At 41.4% G+C, this 18,023-nt stretch overlaps 1 protein-coding gene and 1 long non-coding RNA gene across 3 annotated transcripts in view; one reads left to right on the top strand and one right to left on the bottom strand.

Annotated features, from left to right (window-relative positions):
* The window catches only part of SLC12A1 (solute carrier family 12 member 1), a 46,994-nt gene that overhangs the window by 19,966 nt on the left and 9,005 nt on the right, over nt 1-18,023 (top strand). For both annotated transcript variants that reach the window (XM_061446925.1, XM_061446926.1), the window contains exons 12-22: nt 598-721; nt 1,666-1,767; nt 6,260-6,415; nt 7,999-8,098; nt 8,185-8,296; nt 9,771-9,911; nt 11,811-11,917; nt 12,776-12,858; nt 15,301-15,444; nt 17,384-17,515; nt 17,741-17,852. In XM_061446925.1, coding sequence (XP_061302909.1) covers nt 598-721; nt 1,666-1,767; nt 6,260-6,415; nt 7,999-8,098; nt 8,185-8,296; nt 9,771-9,911; nt 11,811-11,917; nt 12,776-12,858; nt 15,301-15,444; nt 17,384-17,515; nt 17,741-17,852 — 1,313 coding nt within the window. The remainder of the gene's footprint in view (nt 1-597; nt 722-1,665; nt 1,768-6,259; nt 6,416-7,998; nt 8,099-8,184; nt 8,297-9,770; nt 9,912-11,810; nt 11,918-12,775; nt 12,859-15,300; nt 15,445-17,383; nt 17,516-17,740; nt 17,853-18,023) is intronic.
* Nucleotides 1-18,023, bottom strand: part of LOC133265962 (uncharacterized) — a 28,540-nt gene that overhangs the window by 6,225 nt on the left and 4,292 nt on the right. The window contains exon 2 of the long non-coding RNA XR_009742202.1: nt 16,184-16,291. This is a non-coding gene — a long non-coding RNA (uncharacterized LOC133265962). The remainder of the gene's footprint in view (nt 1-16,183; nt 16,292-18,023) is intronic.

Below are 18,023 nucleotides of genomic sequence, written 5' to 3'. Positions count from 1 at the left end.
CATAGGGTGGTGATGTTCCTTTGGTCAGAGCTCAGCTTTGCTACAGGATATATGTGTGCTTGTTATAGATAGTTTCAAGGATACTTTCAGGACCACTTCTATCTTCTTACAGAAAACCATCCTGTAAGCACAGGAGTGCCAGCAATATGCAGGAGCCCTCAGGCCCATAAAATTCAGGTGCTGGCAGATATGCTCAAACAGGCTGTCCAGAAGCTGTGTGGGAAGCAGCAGTGTGGACAGGATGGGAACAGAGGGCATGGGACAGAAAGATAACATGGACAACTTACACCAAACCACTGATTTGTGCTTCAGTTTCCCCCAATTTAGATTCTATTTAGCTATTCAGTTAATCTTTTCTTTAAAGCACTGAATAAATATGGAATGGCTGTGATACTGTTTTCCCACTATATAATAATATAGCAGGATATCACCCTATTTGAATGTTTACATGCCATAGCATTAGATGTACTTGAAGCACTAAGATAGTCTTAATTTTTGTTTAGCAAAAGCTTAGCAAACTGTCACTCACTGACAGCAAACAACTTCTGATGCAAGAAAGCACTGCCTAACAGAATTAAGTTCTGGTTTGTCTACCAGGCTCTTTGCAAGGACAACGTCTACACAGGGCTCCACTTCTTTGCCAAAGGATATGGAAAAAACAATGAGCCCATCAGAGGATATGTTCTCACTTTCGTGATCGCTATGGCATTCATTTTGATTGGTCTGTATATTGTTACGCAACCACTATGATCTCATGTTCCGAAATGGTATGAACTGATAATTTAAAGCAATTATTAGCTATGGTTGGAAAAATTTCCAGTCAGGTAAGCTCTGACATAAGCCCAAGTGCACTCAGAGCCTTGGTAGCAATTCCATTATTCTTAAATAGGACAAAAAAAACCCAAAACAGCAGGGACTCTAGTAACATCTCTAGTAATGCCACCACAGCCTCATTTTCAAAGGCGCGGAATAGGTGCAATTCCTGTTCACTCGCTGGAAGAGGGCAGTGCTTAGGACTGTACCACATAAGGCAAAGTCACCAACTTTGAAAATAGTTTTTCAGTCTGTACTGCACAAAGCTCTACGGTAATTCTGAGCTAATTAGGAAGCCTACTCTGCCAAGCCTTTCACACAGTCAGCCCCAAAGCAAATCCCAGTTTGCCAGCAGTGGTGGTAGAAAATCCCTGCTATCATATTTAGGGGATTTTTAAGATTAGTTTTTCCAAGATTTGAAACGCAAACGGTGTGACACTAAGCAAATGGGAAGTTTAGTATAGAAAATTCAGATTCCCATTTAAAAGGCAAAACAGTAAGTTTTAGTTCTGTGTCTTTTGTAAAATGCAGCTGTCCTCTCAATTAAAAATGAATTAATTCTGAAATTTACACCAACTCTACACCGTTAAGAGCCAGTCTGTAGAACCAGAGTATCAGGTACAACTTTGCATAGTACATCATATTATTAGCATCAGCAGACACTACTCAATATGAATGAAAATATATCAAGGTGGCCTTAAATTAGTACCACAGGAAAATACCCAAGCTATTTCTGGAAGACAGATTCTGACAGTTCCCAAAAATCTGACAGATTTAATACATCATCAGGAAAAAACTATCCAGTCTAGGGAACCAGTGCCTATGTCTGACTTGTGTCTGTCTGTCTTGCAGCTGAACTGAATACCATTGCTCCCATCATCTCCAATTTCTTCCTGGCTTCATATGCTTTGATTAATTTCTCCTGCTTTCACGCCTCATACGCAAAATCTCCAGGTGAGTGAGTCTGCATTCACCAGTGATTTAGATGTTGGCTTCACAGCCTGATCTCTGCAAGGCTTTGACTGTATGTCAGAGAAAGCTGCAGTCCCTGTAAAATACCAAAGCTATGTGATCTGAGGTTTTACTGCTCTCACGGAATACGATGAGATTTTATTTATGTTCAAAAGATAAAAATAATAGCTCTAGTCCTTACATTCCTTACAGTTGTACAGGATGAAAAAGACTTTGGTGGATCCCACTGCAGCAGCAAAGTTCCTCCTCAGGGTGTTTTTACCTCCTTACTATCACACAACGTGGGTGGATAAAAACCTATGCCAACTCTAGCCACATAAAGCAAGCAAGGTATAGTGGGGACCTGTTATGCCTTTCATAAGAACAGTAACTGCATTAGAAGGGAGACTGTCTGAAAAGGAACATGTAGAACAAGACCAGGTCCACCAAAAAGCATCAGCAGAGCTCCACAGTTGCTAGTAGCAGAATTGTAAGGTGAGGTGCAATAAGGTCCTGTTCAAGGTTAGCACATTTGTGCAGCAAAGGAAAACATACTGGCTTTCAGGCTTGTGCATCACCACAGCAGAATAATTCTCATTATGTATGATTCTATCTTCATGAAGGGGTGACACCTTAAGGACTAAAGTCAATCATCTGAGCAACACTGGTTTTAGCACACAGGGAAGACAATTTCCTGCCATTGTGAATCAATTATTCAATTCAAGGAGCGAGGAATACATTTTTGATTTCCAGTGTGAAGAAACTGCAGCAGTGACATTAACACCTCCATCAGCTTCCTTCCTATAGATCTGCACGGTGCCATTTGTTCACAGGGCAGAAAAGCTGAGCACTTCTGCTAATTACCTGCACAGCTGAACAAATGCAGATCTGCTCCAGACAGCCTTGGAGCCGAGTAAAAATTACCTCCATAGACTTCATAGAATCATAGAATAATTAGGGTTGGAAAGGACCTTAAGATCATGTAGTTTCAACCCCCCTGACATGGGCAGGGACACCTTACGCTAAATCATATCACCCAAGGCCTTGTCCAACCTGGTCTTGAACACTGCCAGGGATGGAGCATTCACAACCTCCCTGGACAACCCATTCCAGTGCCTCACCACCCTAACAGGAAAGAATTTCCTCCTTATATCCAACCTAAACTTCCCCTGTTTAAGTTTTAACCCATTACCCCTTGTCCTATCACTACAGTCTCCAATGAAGAGTCCCTCCCCAGCATCCCTATAGGCCCCCTTCAGATACTGGAAGGCTGCTATGAGGTCTCCATGCAGCCTTCTCTTCTCCAGGCTGAACAGCCCCAGCTTCCTCAGCCTGTCTTCATACAGGAGGCGCTCCAGTCCCCTGATCATCCTCGTGGCCCTCCTCTGGGCTTGTTCCAACCGTTCCATGCCCTTTTTATGTTGAGGACACCAGAACTGCACACAGTGCTCCAAGTGAGGTCTCACAAGAGCAGAGTAGAGGGGCAGGATCACCTCCTTCGACCTGCTGGTCATGCTTCTTTTGATGCAGCCCAGGATACAGTTGGCTTTCTGGGCTGCAAGCGCACACTGCTGGCTCATGTTCATTTTCTCATCAACCAACATCCCCAACTCCTCCACAGGGCTGCTCTGAATCTCTTCTCTGCCCGGCTGTGCCTGGGATTGCTCTGACCCAGGTGTAGGACCTTGCACTTGTCATGGTTAAACTTCATGAGGTTGGCATCAGCCCACCTCACAAGCGTGTCGAGGTCCCTCTGGATGGCATTCCTTCCCTCCACGGTATCAACCGAACCACACAGCTTAGTGTCATCGGCAAACTTGCTGAGGGCGCACTCAATCCCACTGTCCATGTCAGCGACGAAGATGTTGAACAAGACTGGTCCCAACACCGATCCCTGAGGGACACCACTCGTTACTGGTCTCCAGCCGGACATTGAGCCATTGACCACAACTCTTTGTGTGCGGCCATCCAGCCAGTTCTTTATCCACTGAGTGGTCCATCCATCAAATTGATGTCTCTCCAATTTAGAGACAAGGATGTCATGTGGGACAGTGTCAAATGCTTTACACAAGTCCAGGTAGATGACATCAACTGCTCTACCCCTGTCCATCAGTTCTGTAGCCCCATCATAGAAGGCCACCAAATTGGTCAGGCAGGATTTCCCCTTAGTGAAGCCATGCTGGCTGTCACCAAGCACCTTGTTGATTTTCATGTGCCTTAGCATGCCTTCCAGGAGAATCTGCTCCAAGATTTTGCCAGGCACAGAGGTGAGACTGACTGCTCTGTAATTCCCCCGGTCATCCATTTTCCCTTCTTGAAAATGGGGGTTACATGTCTCTTTTTCCAGTCATCAGGAACTTCACCTGACTGCCATGATTTCTCAAATATGATGGCCAGCGGCTTCCCAACTTCATTTGCCAGCTCCTCCATTCTCACAGTCCCTGCATCTGCCTTCCAAGACTTGGGTGGTGTGGTCAGAGCCTTTGCCAGTGAAGACCGAGGCAAAGAAGCCATTCAGAACCTCAGCCTTCTCCAAATCCTGTGCAGCCAGCTCTCCCGAGAGCTTCTTGAGGGGGCCTACATTCTCCCTAGTCTGTTTTTTATTTGCTACATACCTGTAGAATCCCTTCCTGTTATCTTTAATACCTCTAGCTAAGTTTAATTCTAACTGGGCCTTTGCTTTCCTAACCTGGTCCCTGGCTTCCCGGACAACACCCCTGTACTCTTCCCAGGCCACCTGTCCTTGCTTCCACTTATTATAAGCCTCTTTTTTCATTTGAATTTTCCTCAGGAGCTCCTTATCCATCCAAGCAGGTCTCCTGGCCCTCCTGCTGCACTTCCTTCTGGTTGGGATGCAACACTCCTGAGCTTGTAGCAGGTGATCCTTGAGTATCAACCAAGAGTCTTGGGCCCCCCTGCCCTCTAGGGCTGTATCCCATGGAACCTTCCTAAGCAGGTTCTTGAAGAGGCCAAAGTCTGCTCTTTTGAAGTCCAGGGCAGTGAGCTTGCTGCACACTCTTCTCACTGTCCTGAGGATCTCAAATTTGACCATCTTGTGATTGCTGCATCCAAGGCTGCCCTGGAGCGTCACATTTCCAACGAGCCCTTCCCTGTTGGTGAGCACGAGGTCAAGCATGGCACCTCTCCTTGTCAGCTCCTCTATTACTTGCAGAAGGAAGTTGTCTTCTACACATTCGAGGAACCTCCTGGATTGCTTGTGCCAGGCCGTACCATCCTTCCAACAGATGTCAGGGTGGTTGAAGTCCCCCATAAGAACAAGAGCCTGCAAGCGTGAGGCTTTTCCTATCTGTCTATGGAGTGCTTCATCCGCAGGTTCTCCTTGATCAGGCGGTCTGTAATAGATGCCCACAGTAATGTCTCCCATAGCTATAGTTCCTTTAACCCTGACCCACAAACTCTCCGCGGACCTCTCACCTGTCCCCAGACAGATTTCCATACTCTCCAGCCTATCCCTAACACAAAGGGCAACTCCCCTCCCCACCTGCCAGGCCTGTCTTTTCTAAAGAGCCTGTAACCTTCCATTCCAACACTCCAGTCACAGGAGCCATCCCACCGTGTTTCTGTGATGCCTATTATATCATACCCCTGTATCATACCATCCGACCCTACTCTGCCACTACTTAACATTTCAGACAAAACCACAGCCATTTTTCTTTTCTCATTTCCCCCAGTTATTTTCTGCCAATTCACAGTGATAGATTATCATAATTGCAAGGCTGCAGGACAGCAAATTTCTTCACAGCAGGACCCTCCCATTCCCTCATTATAAAGATGATCCAAGATAAGGTTGCTTAGCCTCTTCTTGCCTCTCCTGTGTTTTTTTCCCTTCTCCAAAGAGTCTGCTCTGCAGAACACCTGGCAGAGACCCGCAACCCATGGAGGCTCACTGCTCGCCTCACCATTTCAATTGCTAGCAGGGGATGGATTCAGTACTGCAGCTGAAGAGCAGCAGGAATAATGTCTTTTTAAAGTCAACTGCAAATGATTTTATTTTTCTGCAGTGAGGCCAGGCAATTTCCAAGTTTAAGGCAGGTGCACTTACAGTATTGGGATAAAACTCTCCTCTCAGCGTTAACTCCCATTAAGAAGTTTTATGTATATGCATACAGTAGCCAATTACCTGGAGTTACAGGAAAATCTATTTTCAGTTCTGAACCAGTGAGCTTTAATTTGGCAAAAAAATACATAAAACCAGAATGGCTACTCAAAGCCAGGCTGGACAATGCAGTTGGAAAAGGTCTGTAGTAAAAAGCTTGTAAGACCCAGTACTTCATATGTATAGAAATCTACATCAGCAAACACCTGAAAGTATCTGTTTATTCAGTGCCCAAGAATTTGTACATATCACTCCCACCCCTTCTGACAGAGCCAGAAACAAATTGCATGTGAGTTTGTATATGCAAAAGAATCAATGGATCACCATTTGATCTATGTATTTTATGCTCTTCCAATTTCCTCAATTCTCTTTAAACAGGCTGGAGACCTGCATTCAGATATTATAATATGTGGGTGTCACTCTTTGGAGCCCTGTTGTGCTGTGGTGTCATGTTTGTCATCAACTGGTGGGCAGCTCTCATCACTTATGCCATTGAGCTCTTTCTATATATTTATGTAACATATAAGAAACCAGGTAAGGGCACAGATCACTATTGTTTTGTGTATGTGTTATACAGCCAGACTGAATTTTACAGGAATTAATTCTGCTTACAGAATAAGACATTACTTTTTCTCTAATACTTTATATCCCATTATATCCCACTGTATATAATACAGATTAAGATGATAGTATGGTTAATTTTGCCTGTTTAACAGACACTTTGAGTATGGTTCAGGGGGTTGTGTAAACATTGCAGCATACAGGTTTATTCCTACCATGTCTTCACTACATTTGGGCTCTTACTTGAGTATCACTTGTAATATTTTTCCACCCATACATCTGAATTTTGCTGTGTTCTTAGCTGACTTATCTGGGGCCCTCACTCAAAATGTAAACCTGCTGCCCATTCTACAACAAAAATGCAAGCTGAACTGATCATCCTCCAGCACCTCCTTACGATTCCTCAGTAAATCAAGAACGATGGGCACACTTTACTATAGGAAAAAACTGCTTAGTAACTCAGCAGATCACAGGAGCTGTCCTCAGAAATCTGTGTGCCAATACAACACTAGTACAAGATTAGACAGAGTGGTTATTCGTATCTAGGACAAAACTAACCCAGGTCCAGATTTCAGTGCTAACCATCTGAATTACTTCTACAGTAGAAAAAATTATAATACAAATAAAAGAGGCAAGTTTTCAGCAAAAGATATGCTTTCATTGCACCTAGCTTGGGACAGCAACACCTGGTCTGAGCTTGTGTTATTCTTTTCTGTGTATATTGCTGCACTATCTGTGCTCCCATACCCAATGGGATGGTCTATGGTTCTCTTGCTGTAAATATCACCAGCTGTATAAGAATGCACCTGTGACAAGACAGTTGTCAAAAGCATTTGAGGATATATACCCTTTCCTACTATATTACCAGCGTCCTTGCTGCAAAGTAGCAGCTTAAAACTTGGTTAAATTCACTAAAGACACTGTACGAAAGCTATCTATCTCCTGCTAAGACTGTGACTTTTGCTCAGCACTTAGATAAGATGACCTATACACAAACCTCCACTTGCACTAAGTATTAGCTTTGTATCTTAGCATAATGGGACTTGAGCTGCACTCACATAGATCTCAAAACATGGAAAGCTGTTTCTTATCTGTCTCCATCCACCAAACAACTGCACAATAATGAGAAAATACGTATATGTCAAAATGGGTTTTCAATAACAATTTTAGACCTTAATAGAACAGAGCTAATTTGACCTAGCAGTGTTCATCCTACTGGTCTACTCTGACCTTCCTGAAATCCCACAGCAAATACGTGATTTTATACATGGGAGAATGATGCAAAGTTAATGGAACAGAGAAGAAAACAGTTTCTAAACAGAGGAAGAACATTCCCTCCAATTTTTACATAAAGCATGAAATTATTTATTTGCATATTTGTTTTTGCATCACACGAGCAAAGCCTATTCTATTATGAAGCACAAAATGATAGTTCTGTATCTATGAAGCATGAGAGAACATACCCTGCTTTGGCTCACACATAACATGATTGCTGATCTTTGTACAGGGAAAAAGCCCATGGTTTAATATGTATTCTTTATCTTTACTATACGCAGATGTAAACTGGGGCTCTTCTACACAGGCTCTTTACTACGTTAATGCCTTAGACAGCGCTCTGGCATTAACTACGGTGGAAGATCATGTGAAAAACTTCAGGTAAGATTTCCAGTGAACAGTAGAATGGCTTATTCTGAATGAGTACATCACCCAAGTAAATACAACCTCTTTTTTCCTCCTAACAGACCCCAGTGCATAGCACTAACAGGAGCTCCTATGATCAGGCCTGCTCTGCTAGACATCACACATACTTTCACAAAGAACAATGGGCTGTGCATCTGCTGTGAAGTGTACACGGTAAGCTCAACTCATAAAACTGAAAATCCAGCACCAGTGGGTGCTGCAGATCTCCATTACACACTCCACTCTCACTCAGCACACAATGTTCTCACTGGTGCTGATGGGTGGCAGCGTGGACCAGGAAAGAGATTTGCATCAAGAATTAATTTTGTCATAAGTCTTGACAAGAAAGCTATTGGCTGATACAGAGCCTGCTGGGAAATGCCTCATTGAGATGTATTTCAGAGTTCACAGTAGATGAACTGAAACCGGTTTGAAAAAAAATAAAGCATTATAAGGAAAGATTGGTTTGGGTTTTTTAAATGGACACAGCAAGGCTTTAAAAACCCAAGCCAACAAAAACAACTATCAAAAAAATAAAACAAAAAACAGAAAACCCCAAAACACAAAAACAACTTAAAGGATTATAGCGCAAGAGTCCAGTTACCCAAACTCTTTATTTTCAACTTTGTCACTGATTTGCAGCATTGGGTTTGGAAAGTATAGGATCATAAAATGGTTTGGGTTGGAAGGGACTTCAAAGCTCCTTCAGTTCCAACCCCCTGCCACAGACAGGGACACCTTCCTCTAGACCAGGTTGCTCCAAGCCACATCCAACCTGGCCTTGAACACTGCCAGGCATGGGGCAGCCACAGCTTCTCTGGGCACCCTGTGCCAGTATCTCACTATCCTCACAGTAGAGGATTTCTTCATAAGCTAATCTAAATCTCCCTCTTTTAGTTTAAAGCCATCGCCCCTTGCCCTATCCCTACATGCCCTTGTAAAAAGTTCCTCTCCAGATTTCTTGTAGCCATGCTTAAGGTATTGAAAGGCCACAATAAGTCTCCCTGGAGCCTTTTCTTCTCCAGACTGAACAACCCCAGCTCTCTCAGCCTGTGTTCACAGGAGAGGTGCTCCAGCCCCCTGATCATATTCACAGCCCTTCTCTGGACTCACTCCAACGGGTCCACATCCTTACCCTGGAGGCCCCAGAGCTGAAGGCATTGTTTTTTTGTCTCATTAAATTATCAGATGACCACTGGAAGAACCTGGTGACAAAGGCACTTGCATGTTTAATTGTATGGCAACAATCCTTTCCTCTTACTATTAGCAGAAAGGAGAATAACAATATATATTTAGATCTGCTGAGACTTGTTTACATAGTCCAGTCAGGGAAGGACCTTATTCACACCAGGATGCTTCAATGTACCTTAGATATTTTTCTAAGATGTTACAATCCATAGTAGTCCTTCTTTGTGTCAAAATCACTATATTTAAGTAGCATTAGCAGCCTCAGCCCTCTTGAACAGAATGTGAATTATGGTAGCTGCACAATTCTTTTCAAAGGGCTGAATCTCTGCGGACCCTTTTTGGAAATGTATTTTTCTGACTCTCTTCATTTGCTCCCATAGCAGACTAGGTAACTCCTTCAAAATCATTGTGTGATGTACAATACAAAGCCTTCTTAATCGTATTTTATTGTATCATGCAGGGACCACGCAAGCTGTGTGTTAAGGAGATGAACAGTGGCATGGCAAAAAAGCAGGCTTGGCTCACAAAGAACAAAAGAAAAGCCTTTTATACAGCAGTGGCAGCTGACAGCTTCAGAGATGGAGTCAAAAGTCTACTTCAAGTAAGCTTTTTGTTTACAGAACACACAGATGAGTGTTACATCAAAGCATCCCTTCATGTAAAGCACTACTGTTTACTTGTTAAGAAGCCCTGTGTGTATGTGAATAATGTTATAAACAGAAAGGGCATTCTGGGGTACCCGTATATTGTATTACAGGTTATTTCATAAAGATGTCTCGTTCTAGGCTATGGAAGTATGAGACAAAGCAGACCGACTCTCTCCTAAATGAACAAAACATTATTATATATATAAAAAAAAAAAAAAGAGAGGCAGCTACAGGGCAACATTTGTATGTCTTTGCAGCCAACACTTGATACACTTCAAATCAAGTCAATTGTTTGGTATTATGCAGCATATTAAATGTCTGAGAATATTTTTGCATTAATTGAAGACTGAAAATATGTAATATACATTTTCTGCAAACAGAGAAAAGGCCATCTAAATAAAAGACTGCAATATTTTTCTATTACTCTAAGAACACAGCAGATCATTTCCAAGTCCATTTAAAATGGCCTTAATGAAGGCCCAGAGGCGCTGTTTTCATATTTCCCATCTCCCTCTCTCACATATATGAATATTTAAATATACAGGTACTGAGGCAAAATGTAGAGAAAATTCCCATCCTTTGCACCAAATACACTGCTGAAAAGACATCAGTGTGAACTGAGACAGTAGGGAATTGACTAAAATACTCTGGGCAACAGTCACCCACTGGTAGCCTACCAGGGTTCTTTGTACATTTGCTGAATGAACAGTACAATTGAGCAAGATGCAATATCATTAATAAAGATCCCTTTGTTCTATCAAAGCATCACAAGGACATTTCATCTTGGGTTTATACATTCTCTCAGTAAGAGATCCTTCTGATGTTTTTGAGAACTGTTACAGTCTGATGATCTCTTCCCTTCCATTACTACTTTAACACTATTGCTGAAGTGAACTACTGGACCACAGATAATTCCCTTCCAGCAAACAGAGGAAAGCCACATCATAACTATTGTAACTTAAGGACACCTGCACTGCTCTGCCAACCAATTATTCATTTCAATGTAAATAGTGCAGATGTATCAGCGCTACTCAAAAAAAAAAAAACAAAACCCACCAAGGTTCCAACAGTTTTTACCTATTTTCTTTTTTGCTAGTAGTAAAGATTGGCAAGTGTACCAACTTGACAAGCTGGTGTATTTGTGGGTCTCCTCCTGAAGGTTCCCAATATGTTGAGTATTTAGATTTTTGTAAAAATTAGGTTAGCTGAATCTAGATCTGACAACCCTTACTTGTTCAGGTTTTAGCATCCAGGCCCAGTTTTGGAGGCAGTCTAATGTCTTGACAAACTATTTGTTTTTCCTGATTATAAACTTTACCTGTAAAGCATGCTCAGCTAATTTTGAATAATCTTTTGGAAAGAATACAGCAAACAGAACAGCAACACTTCCTAAGTCCAAGGCAAAAAAAAACCAACATTATATGTTTAAAAAGATATGTCTTCTCTGCATATCTGAAGTTTTAAGGGATTTCAGACCCCGTTCATCTATTGAGTATTCCAAATGTGATAAGAGCTTTATGCTATTACGTTAGAATAAGCATACAAACAGTGCTTGAACTCTCTCTTGATTCCAAGTTACTGAACCATTTTAATGAGAGCATGTCAGAAGAAATGCAAATGAATGCTAATTTAGCAAAACTACATTTCTGTCATCTAAAATCATTTATAGTTGGAATGATTTAGAGCTAATCTTTCTGCTTTCTGCATGGGTATGAGCATGAAGGACATTCATGAAATGCAATCTCATTGTAAGTGTCTCCAGAACATTGCTTCAGTTATCTTTTGCCATTACTTTTCATTTACAGTAAATGCATGTGTGTATACCTTCTCAAGCAGTGTTTTAATATTGCTAGGCCTCAGGGTTGGGTAGAATGAAACCAAATACCTTGGTGATTGGATTTAAGAAGGACTGGAGAACTGCCACTGCTACACAAGTTGAAAACTATGTGGGTGTTATACAGTAAGTCCCTTTTTTACTCCTCTTAGACTAGATTAATATAGCATTCACATACAGAATTTGACGTATAGAAACAATGTAAACAAATGCCTACAAATCTGGGTTCATATGTTAGCTCTGTAACAGAGGTTTCTGCCCATTAAAAAAGGCTTCTTGGCTTCACACACCTACTGAGACCTGCTTAGCAAACACCTGGCCCTGTCAGAGATGATGTGGTTTGACAATGCTACATAAAGAAGCTGCACTGCTGTCAGCAGTGCTTTTGCAGAACTGCATTTTCTCATTTTTAGTCAGCAGGAGCTCAGAGAAGAACAACCCATAATGTACATACATTCTCTTAGGGAATAAGAGAACATCATGGAATTCTTCTTTTAAGCCTAGGAGACAGAGGAAGAGCCTTGCTTCAAATCTCACGTGTGCCTACGGCTCAGCAGGCTCTGTGGGTTGGGATTTAGCTAGGAAACAGTCATTTAGAAACAGGCTTCTCATGGATTCTTCCTCAAAGTTCAGCTGTAAAGCTCCACTGACTGAAAGAATAACTAAACCCAGCCCAGCTTTGTTATGTCCTCTGAGAAAGGAAAAAAAAAGTTATCCAATGGCAACCTAGATCCTAAAAAGCATTGTCAGAAAGACCCATTTCAGCAATAGCCTACCTGTTCCCATGCCCAGTGATACCCTTATTTTAAGTAAAGGAAGAAAGTTGATAGTACTTAAGCTTAGGCAGTTCCTTCTGCAGTTTTACCTACAGCAGCCTAATACATGGCAATAACACCTCCCTGGGACTGATCTGCTCAAAGTAGCTTTCCTTGCCAACATGCATAATGCTAAAGAATATTTACTCTTCTTTTTCTTCCTTTTCAGTGATGCCTTTGATTTCGAGCTTGGAATGATTATTGTCAGAATTAGCCAAGGATTTGATATATCCCAGGTCCTCCAGGTTCAAGGTATGTGGTGACTCAGCAGCTGAATATCTATGCAGATTACATACTTAGCATAAGAAGGAATCTGACCAAAACTGAGAGTTACTGCCTGGTTTCTAGAGTAGTTCCTACATCCGTAACTTCCACAGTTGCTGCTTCTGCAGTTTCAATCCTGCCCGAAATCCTTGCTGAATCACTGGCAGTGATAGAAGGTGGCCAAGCCTCACACAATAAGGGGCTCTGCACAACAGAGAACTCAATTCCCAAAGCACTTCCAGCACAGGCAGAGACTAACGTAGTAAAATCATGCTGTGCCACAGCAACCAGTCACTCTGGCATGTTTCCTTCCTGCTCTGTGCACATCCTCCTCCCTCTGCCTACCCAAGATCTCTGAGAACAGTGGGAACCAGGAAGCTGCACTTTTGGTACCATCTGTGGAATGCTGAGACCCAGAAAATTCCGACCCATGCAAAAATTTGGAATCCACAGAAAAAAAATCAGCTCTATTTTTCACCTTTTTGTTCATCCTTCCTTAGGTAAGTGGTGCATATCCGAGGGGGAAAGGGAAAACCTCCCACCACACCACAGCCAGTCAGGGAGACATGCCATCTGTGTGGACAAAGCATGCAGGAAGCTGCACCTAAATGAAGGGCTTCCAAGAGTGACATACAATGGTGGCCTTCGATTTTCTTTTTCAGGACACAGAGTTATTGTTACTGGTAACTTGCTCCTCAGGTACCCTGGAGGGAGCATGACTCCATAGAAAAAAACCATCAGAACAATTCTCCAGGTTTTCAGTACAGTAATTTTCCCACTTCTCAAAAGTTTGGCCACTTGAGCAGACAGATACCGCCTAAACCTGCACATTATTCCTAGCAACCCTTGTCCTCCACAGCAGATAAATGCTTTGTATTATAAATGAATTAGATAAAATCTGCAGACCAGGAACACAGGCGAGCGTAAAAAGACTGGCGACTCTTTGCTGCCGCCTGCTGTAAACCTGCCTCCAGCTTACCCCGTTTCCCAGAGACACAGACCACGCTCATACCTCCTGGGGAGAACATGCAGAAAGGACGTTAAGTGCCTTTGCTAATTATAAGCAAAATTAACTCTCCATTAAAGAGGACAGCTTCCAGGATGAGGCAACTCTCAAAAGCAAATCACCTCTTAGAATTAAAAGGCGCCAGAAACTCCTTTAAGAAGCAAGGGTAAATGAACACTCACCCAGCAGACTGGCAGCTTGCTGTGCGCGCAGAGCTATGGGGCAAAACTACAGGGATTTACGGAAAAAAATCCAAACCATGGGGTTTTTTTCTCCTCCTCACTGATACCTGAAAGAGATCTGCCTGTCTCTTTGCTTGATTTGAGAAACTGACTTCTCAGAGGACACAGACATCAGAATACCAACTTTGCAAATAAACAAATGTTCTCCAAGCATTAAGACAAAATGAATAAGAAAGAATTAGGATTATAGGGGGCGGGACAGTATTCTATTATACTTGTTAAATTATTCAGTTTAATAGAGAAACAAAGTTTTGAGTAACCATCATCATGTCTAATAATCAGAAGCACACGGCTGTCATGGATGCTAAAGTAAAAGAAATTAGATTGCCAACAGAGCTAACAGTGCCTAGTTTAGGAAGGGTTTAGTTTCTTTAAAACACAATGTCTCAAATGAACTAATCTCACTCTTAGTTCATGTATTACTCAAATAGAAGCTTTCCTTATGAGAAAAAAAAACCTTTCTGCAGGCAAATGCCTGGATCATATTAATTAATGTCTCACATGCATATATTCCACGGTAACACGTGATACCTTTTGCTCGACAGAAGTCTAATATTGCTAAGACTAAACTGTTCTTTTATGTTACTGAATTTACAGAATTGGTTATCTAAATCTTACGTCTTTACAGCAAATGCAAAAAAAAAAACAAAACCAAAAAAACCCAACCCTAAAACATTAGAAACATTTCAACATAGAAAAAGATTGCATCTTCAGGATCCTTACACATTTCCGAGTCTCAAAGTTCAATAGAAGTCAATACCTCAGCTTTCTCACTTTAGAAAAACAGCTTTCCTCTTGAGTTTTCAAATTCTTGGGGAAAGAAACCAACCAACCAAATCCACAAACATGACTCAATAAATAGCATCTGCAGTAACGATAAAATAGAGTAATATTGAACTTGATTTGGAAGAGGAAATCTGAGAACAGCTGAATAGCACTTCAGTACACAACATTGCTATAGATGGGGGCACCCTAAGTTAGGGCTTCCAGAGAGGAATTCAGCTTTCTCCTCCCTATTGCTTTGCAAGGAAAAATAATTTTAAATTAGTTTTTCCTCCCAGCAGCTTTATGTTATGTACAAAGTACCACAACAATTACATCACCACCATCATTTCAGTAAGTGATTTAATTTAAAACAGAAAATTATTTGTTACCAGTTCCCTTACTTTTCCCAATACACAGAGGAGTTAGAGAAGCTGGAGCAGGAGAGACTGGCACTGGAAGCTACCATTAAAGAAAACGATTTTGAAGAAGGAAAAAGTGGCATCTGTGGACTCTTCAGGAAAGCCAGGACACTCAATATCTCAAAACATGAAACAAAAAAGGGTAAGTTCCAAACTGACAACTTCTTCCTGACCCTTCAGTGCATCAGATTGTCACTAATATGCAAACGGGACTTTGACTCCAAGGCAAAAACTCCTGAGCAACATATAAGCCCCTGGAACAGGACCTACTCTGTGCAAAGCTGACTTGGTGGCCACAACAATGTAATGCAGAGCAGAGTGAGAGCCCTCTGCTGGTGGGACATGGTACCTCATACAAGACAACTGTATTTTCCCCCTCATTTGATAGATGAGCTTCTCAGCTCAGGCTTATGTTAAACTCCATTTGTCAAAAATAGCACATGGTTATTAAAGTCTGAGGAATATAGAACAGGTTGGGGTTTGTTTTGTTGGTTTTTTTTAATAGCAAGTTTTCAGTTTTTAAATAGAAGCCTTTTTTCCTTCTTCTTAAAGGAAACAGGAATATATGCACAATGTTCAGGGAACAAGGAATCTCACTTTCCTCAACATACACACACACAAACCCAGTACCCAGCTGAAAACCAGGTAAAAATAGCACTACTGCTCTATATCCTAAGCACAATTTCCTAAAAATGCACAAATGAAAGTGGCAAAAGTACTGAAAGCACATATACAACATGCTGTGAAATAACTAATTAACACATAAATGTATAGGCGATGAAATCAAAATTACATTTCAGATATAGTGAAATTATACAGAAATACAGCCAGAATTAAAGGTCTCATTTCACAACTGCTGGGCTGCAATGATAATGACCCACCTGAAGCCATGCCTGCATGCAGGCAAGTGTTCTCAGAATTTTCACCTGCAGAGACTATAACATCTGGCTGTGCACGCAGCTCCCATGGGTATCAAGAAGATCTACAGACTGAAAACATAAAATGTCATTATTCTTTACTTGGCAGACTCCAGTTCATTTTGCAGGCTTCAGTAGAATATATTTTTATAACAACATCACAAGAATGTACACCCCTGTTTCAACTACTCTTTTCAATTTAGTTCAGAAAGGCATAAAGGAAACACAAATTACACACTTCGGCTCTATATATGAGATAGATGATGTTAATAAATATCTCTGCCTCTCCATTTTACCTATACATTCATCTTACCCAGAGTTGTTGCATCTTCTAGCCCAGATGCTAGAACTGTAGAGGAAAACCAATATCTGCTTTAGAACTATCCTATCCACACTCTAAAAATACAGGAAACCCAAACAAAGTATTTTCAGAACCTAGCAGATCAGAGTAAAACCTCTAAGGAAGCCTGTCTGCTCCATTTAAAATACTGCTCTAACACAGCCTCTTTGAAACCATCGAAAGAGAAGCAGTAATAAAGCCACAGTCGTCAAAAGATGGAATGAGAGAAGATATTATTAGCACATAGGCAAGACTGTACCTTTTAAAGCCCGCCAAGCAAACAGCAAGAATCAAAGTTTATTTTCAATTAACAACAATCCTCTCAAGCACAGAGAAGTTGCCATATATATTTCTGTTTTCTGCCTTTCAGCCTTAGCTTCACCTGTGCTCTTGCCGTACATTAGCTCTTTCTCCACTGTTATTGTGCATTTCAGGGAGCTCTGTATTTCACAAGACAGCTGAGCTTGTAAGTGACACAAAACGATGCCGTTTCCTTCTAAAATCTCTCAGATATTTCCCAATTGTTTTCTAAGGCCCCTGTGAACCTTGGGTTAACTAAAAAGATCCACGAAACAAATAATCAGGTAACCCTCCTCAAGATGTTACAGTCTAGCGAGAACATGTTACACAGGCTTTAGTTTCTGTGTGTGTTGGTGTATTAGAAGTCCACAGCATTTGCACTGTACTTTTTTTTTCAGATTTAAAGTACAGAAATTCCCAGAAATAGTTCATTTTCGTAAAGCTTTGTCTCCACTTGGCTCCCTAAAGCTACTTGTTGCCTCACTTGTCAGAAACCCTTCCATGTATTTTCTTTCTCCTTACAGACAGCACCATTAACACAATGCAGTCAATGCATGTGGGTGAATTCAATCAGAAGCTGCTAGAAGCCAGCACTCAATTTAAGAAGAAGCAAGGAAAAGGTTCAATTGACATCTGGTGGCTGTTCGATGATGGAGGTAAGGAACTGGAGTAAGAACTGCAGGGAGAGAGATTTTTGTTACCAAATACAAAAACAGACTTGGCAACTTGCACAAAACTGTTTTAAGATTACACAGTCAATTTTCTGTCTGCCTTAAATGTTTTATGAATAACCTATGTCCAGCACTGCCAAAGTGAAGGATGGAATTTTTACCACACAATGCACTAATATGATTTTCCTGCAATTTCCTGTGTTCTTCCAGGTCTAACAATCCTAATTCCTTACATTCTAACTATCAGGAAGAAGTGGAGAAATTGCAAACTAAGGATCTTCACTGGAGGAAAAGTCAATAGGATTGAAGAAGAAAAACTAGTGTAAATATATTTTATCATTTAGAGAGTTTGAATTGATGATGAATATAATGCATATACAGCAGGAAGCTGGGAATTTCTCAGCACAACTGGTTTGTTGTGCTGTGCACAGCATGAAGAAAAATTATGTACTTGATAGAAAGGTGCTGAGCTTACGGCACAGCCCTCAAGGCT

Source organism: Pezoporus flaviventris, unplaced genomic scaffold (genome assembly GCF_033815535.1).
Source record: "Pezoporus flaviventris isolate CSIRO_AGI_PZ_B2104156 unplaced genomic scaffold, CSIRO_AGI_Pfla_v1 ptg000006l, whole genome shotgun sequence".
NCBI lineage: Eukaryota > Metazoa > Chordata > Aves > Psittaciformes > Psittacidae > Pezoporus > Pezoporus flaviventris.
Note: the sequence above shows the minus strand (reverse complement) of the source record. Positions and strands in the feature narration are given on the sequence as shown.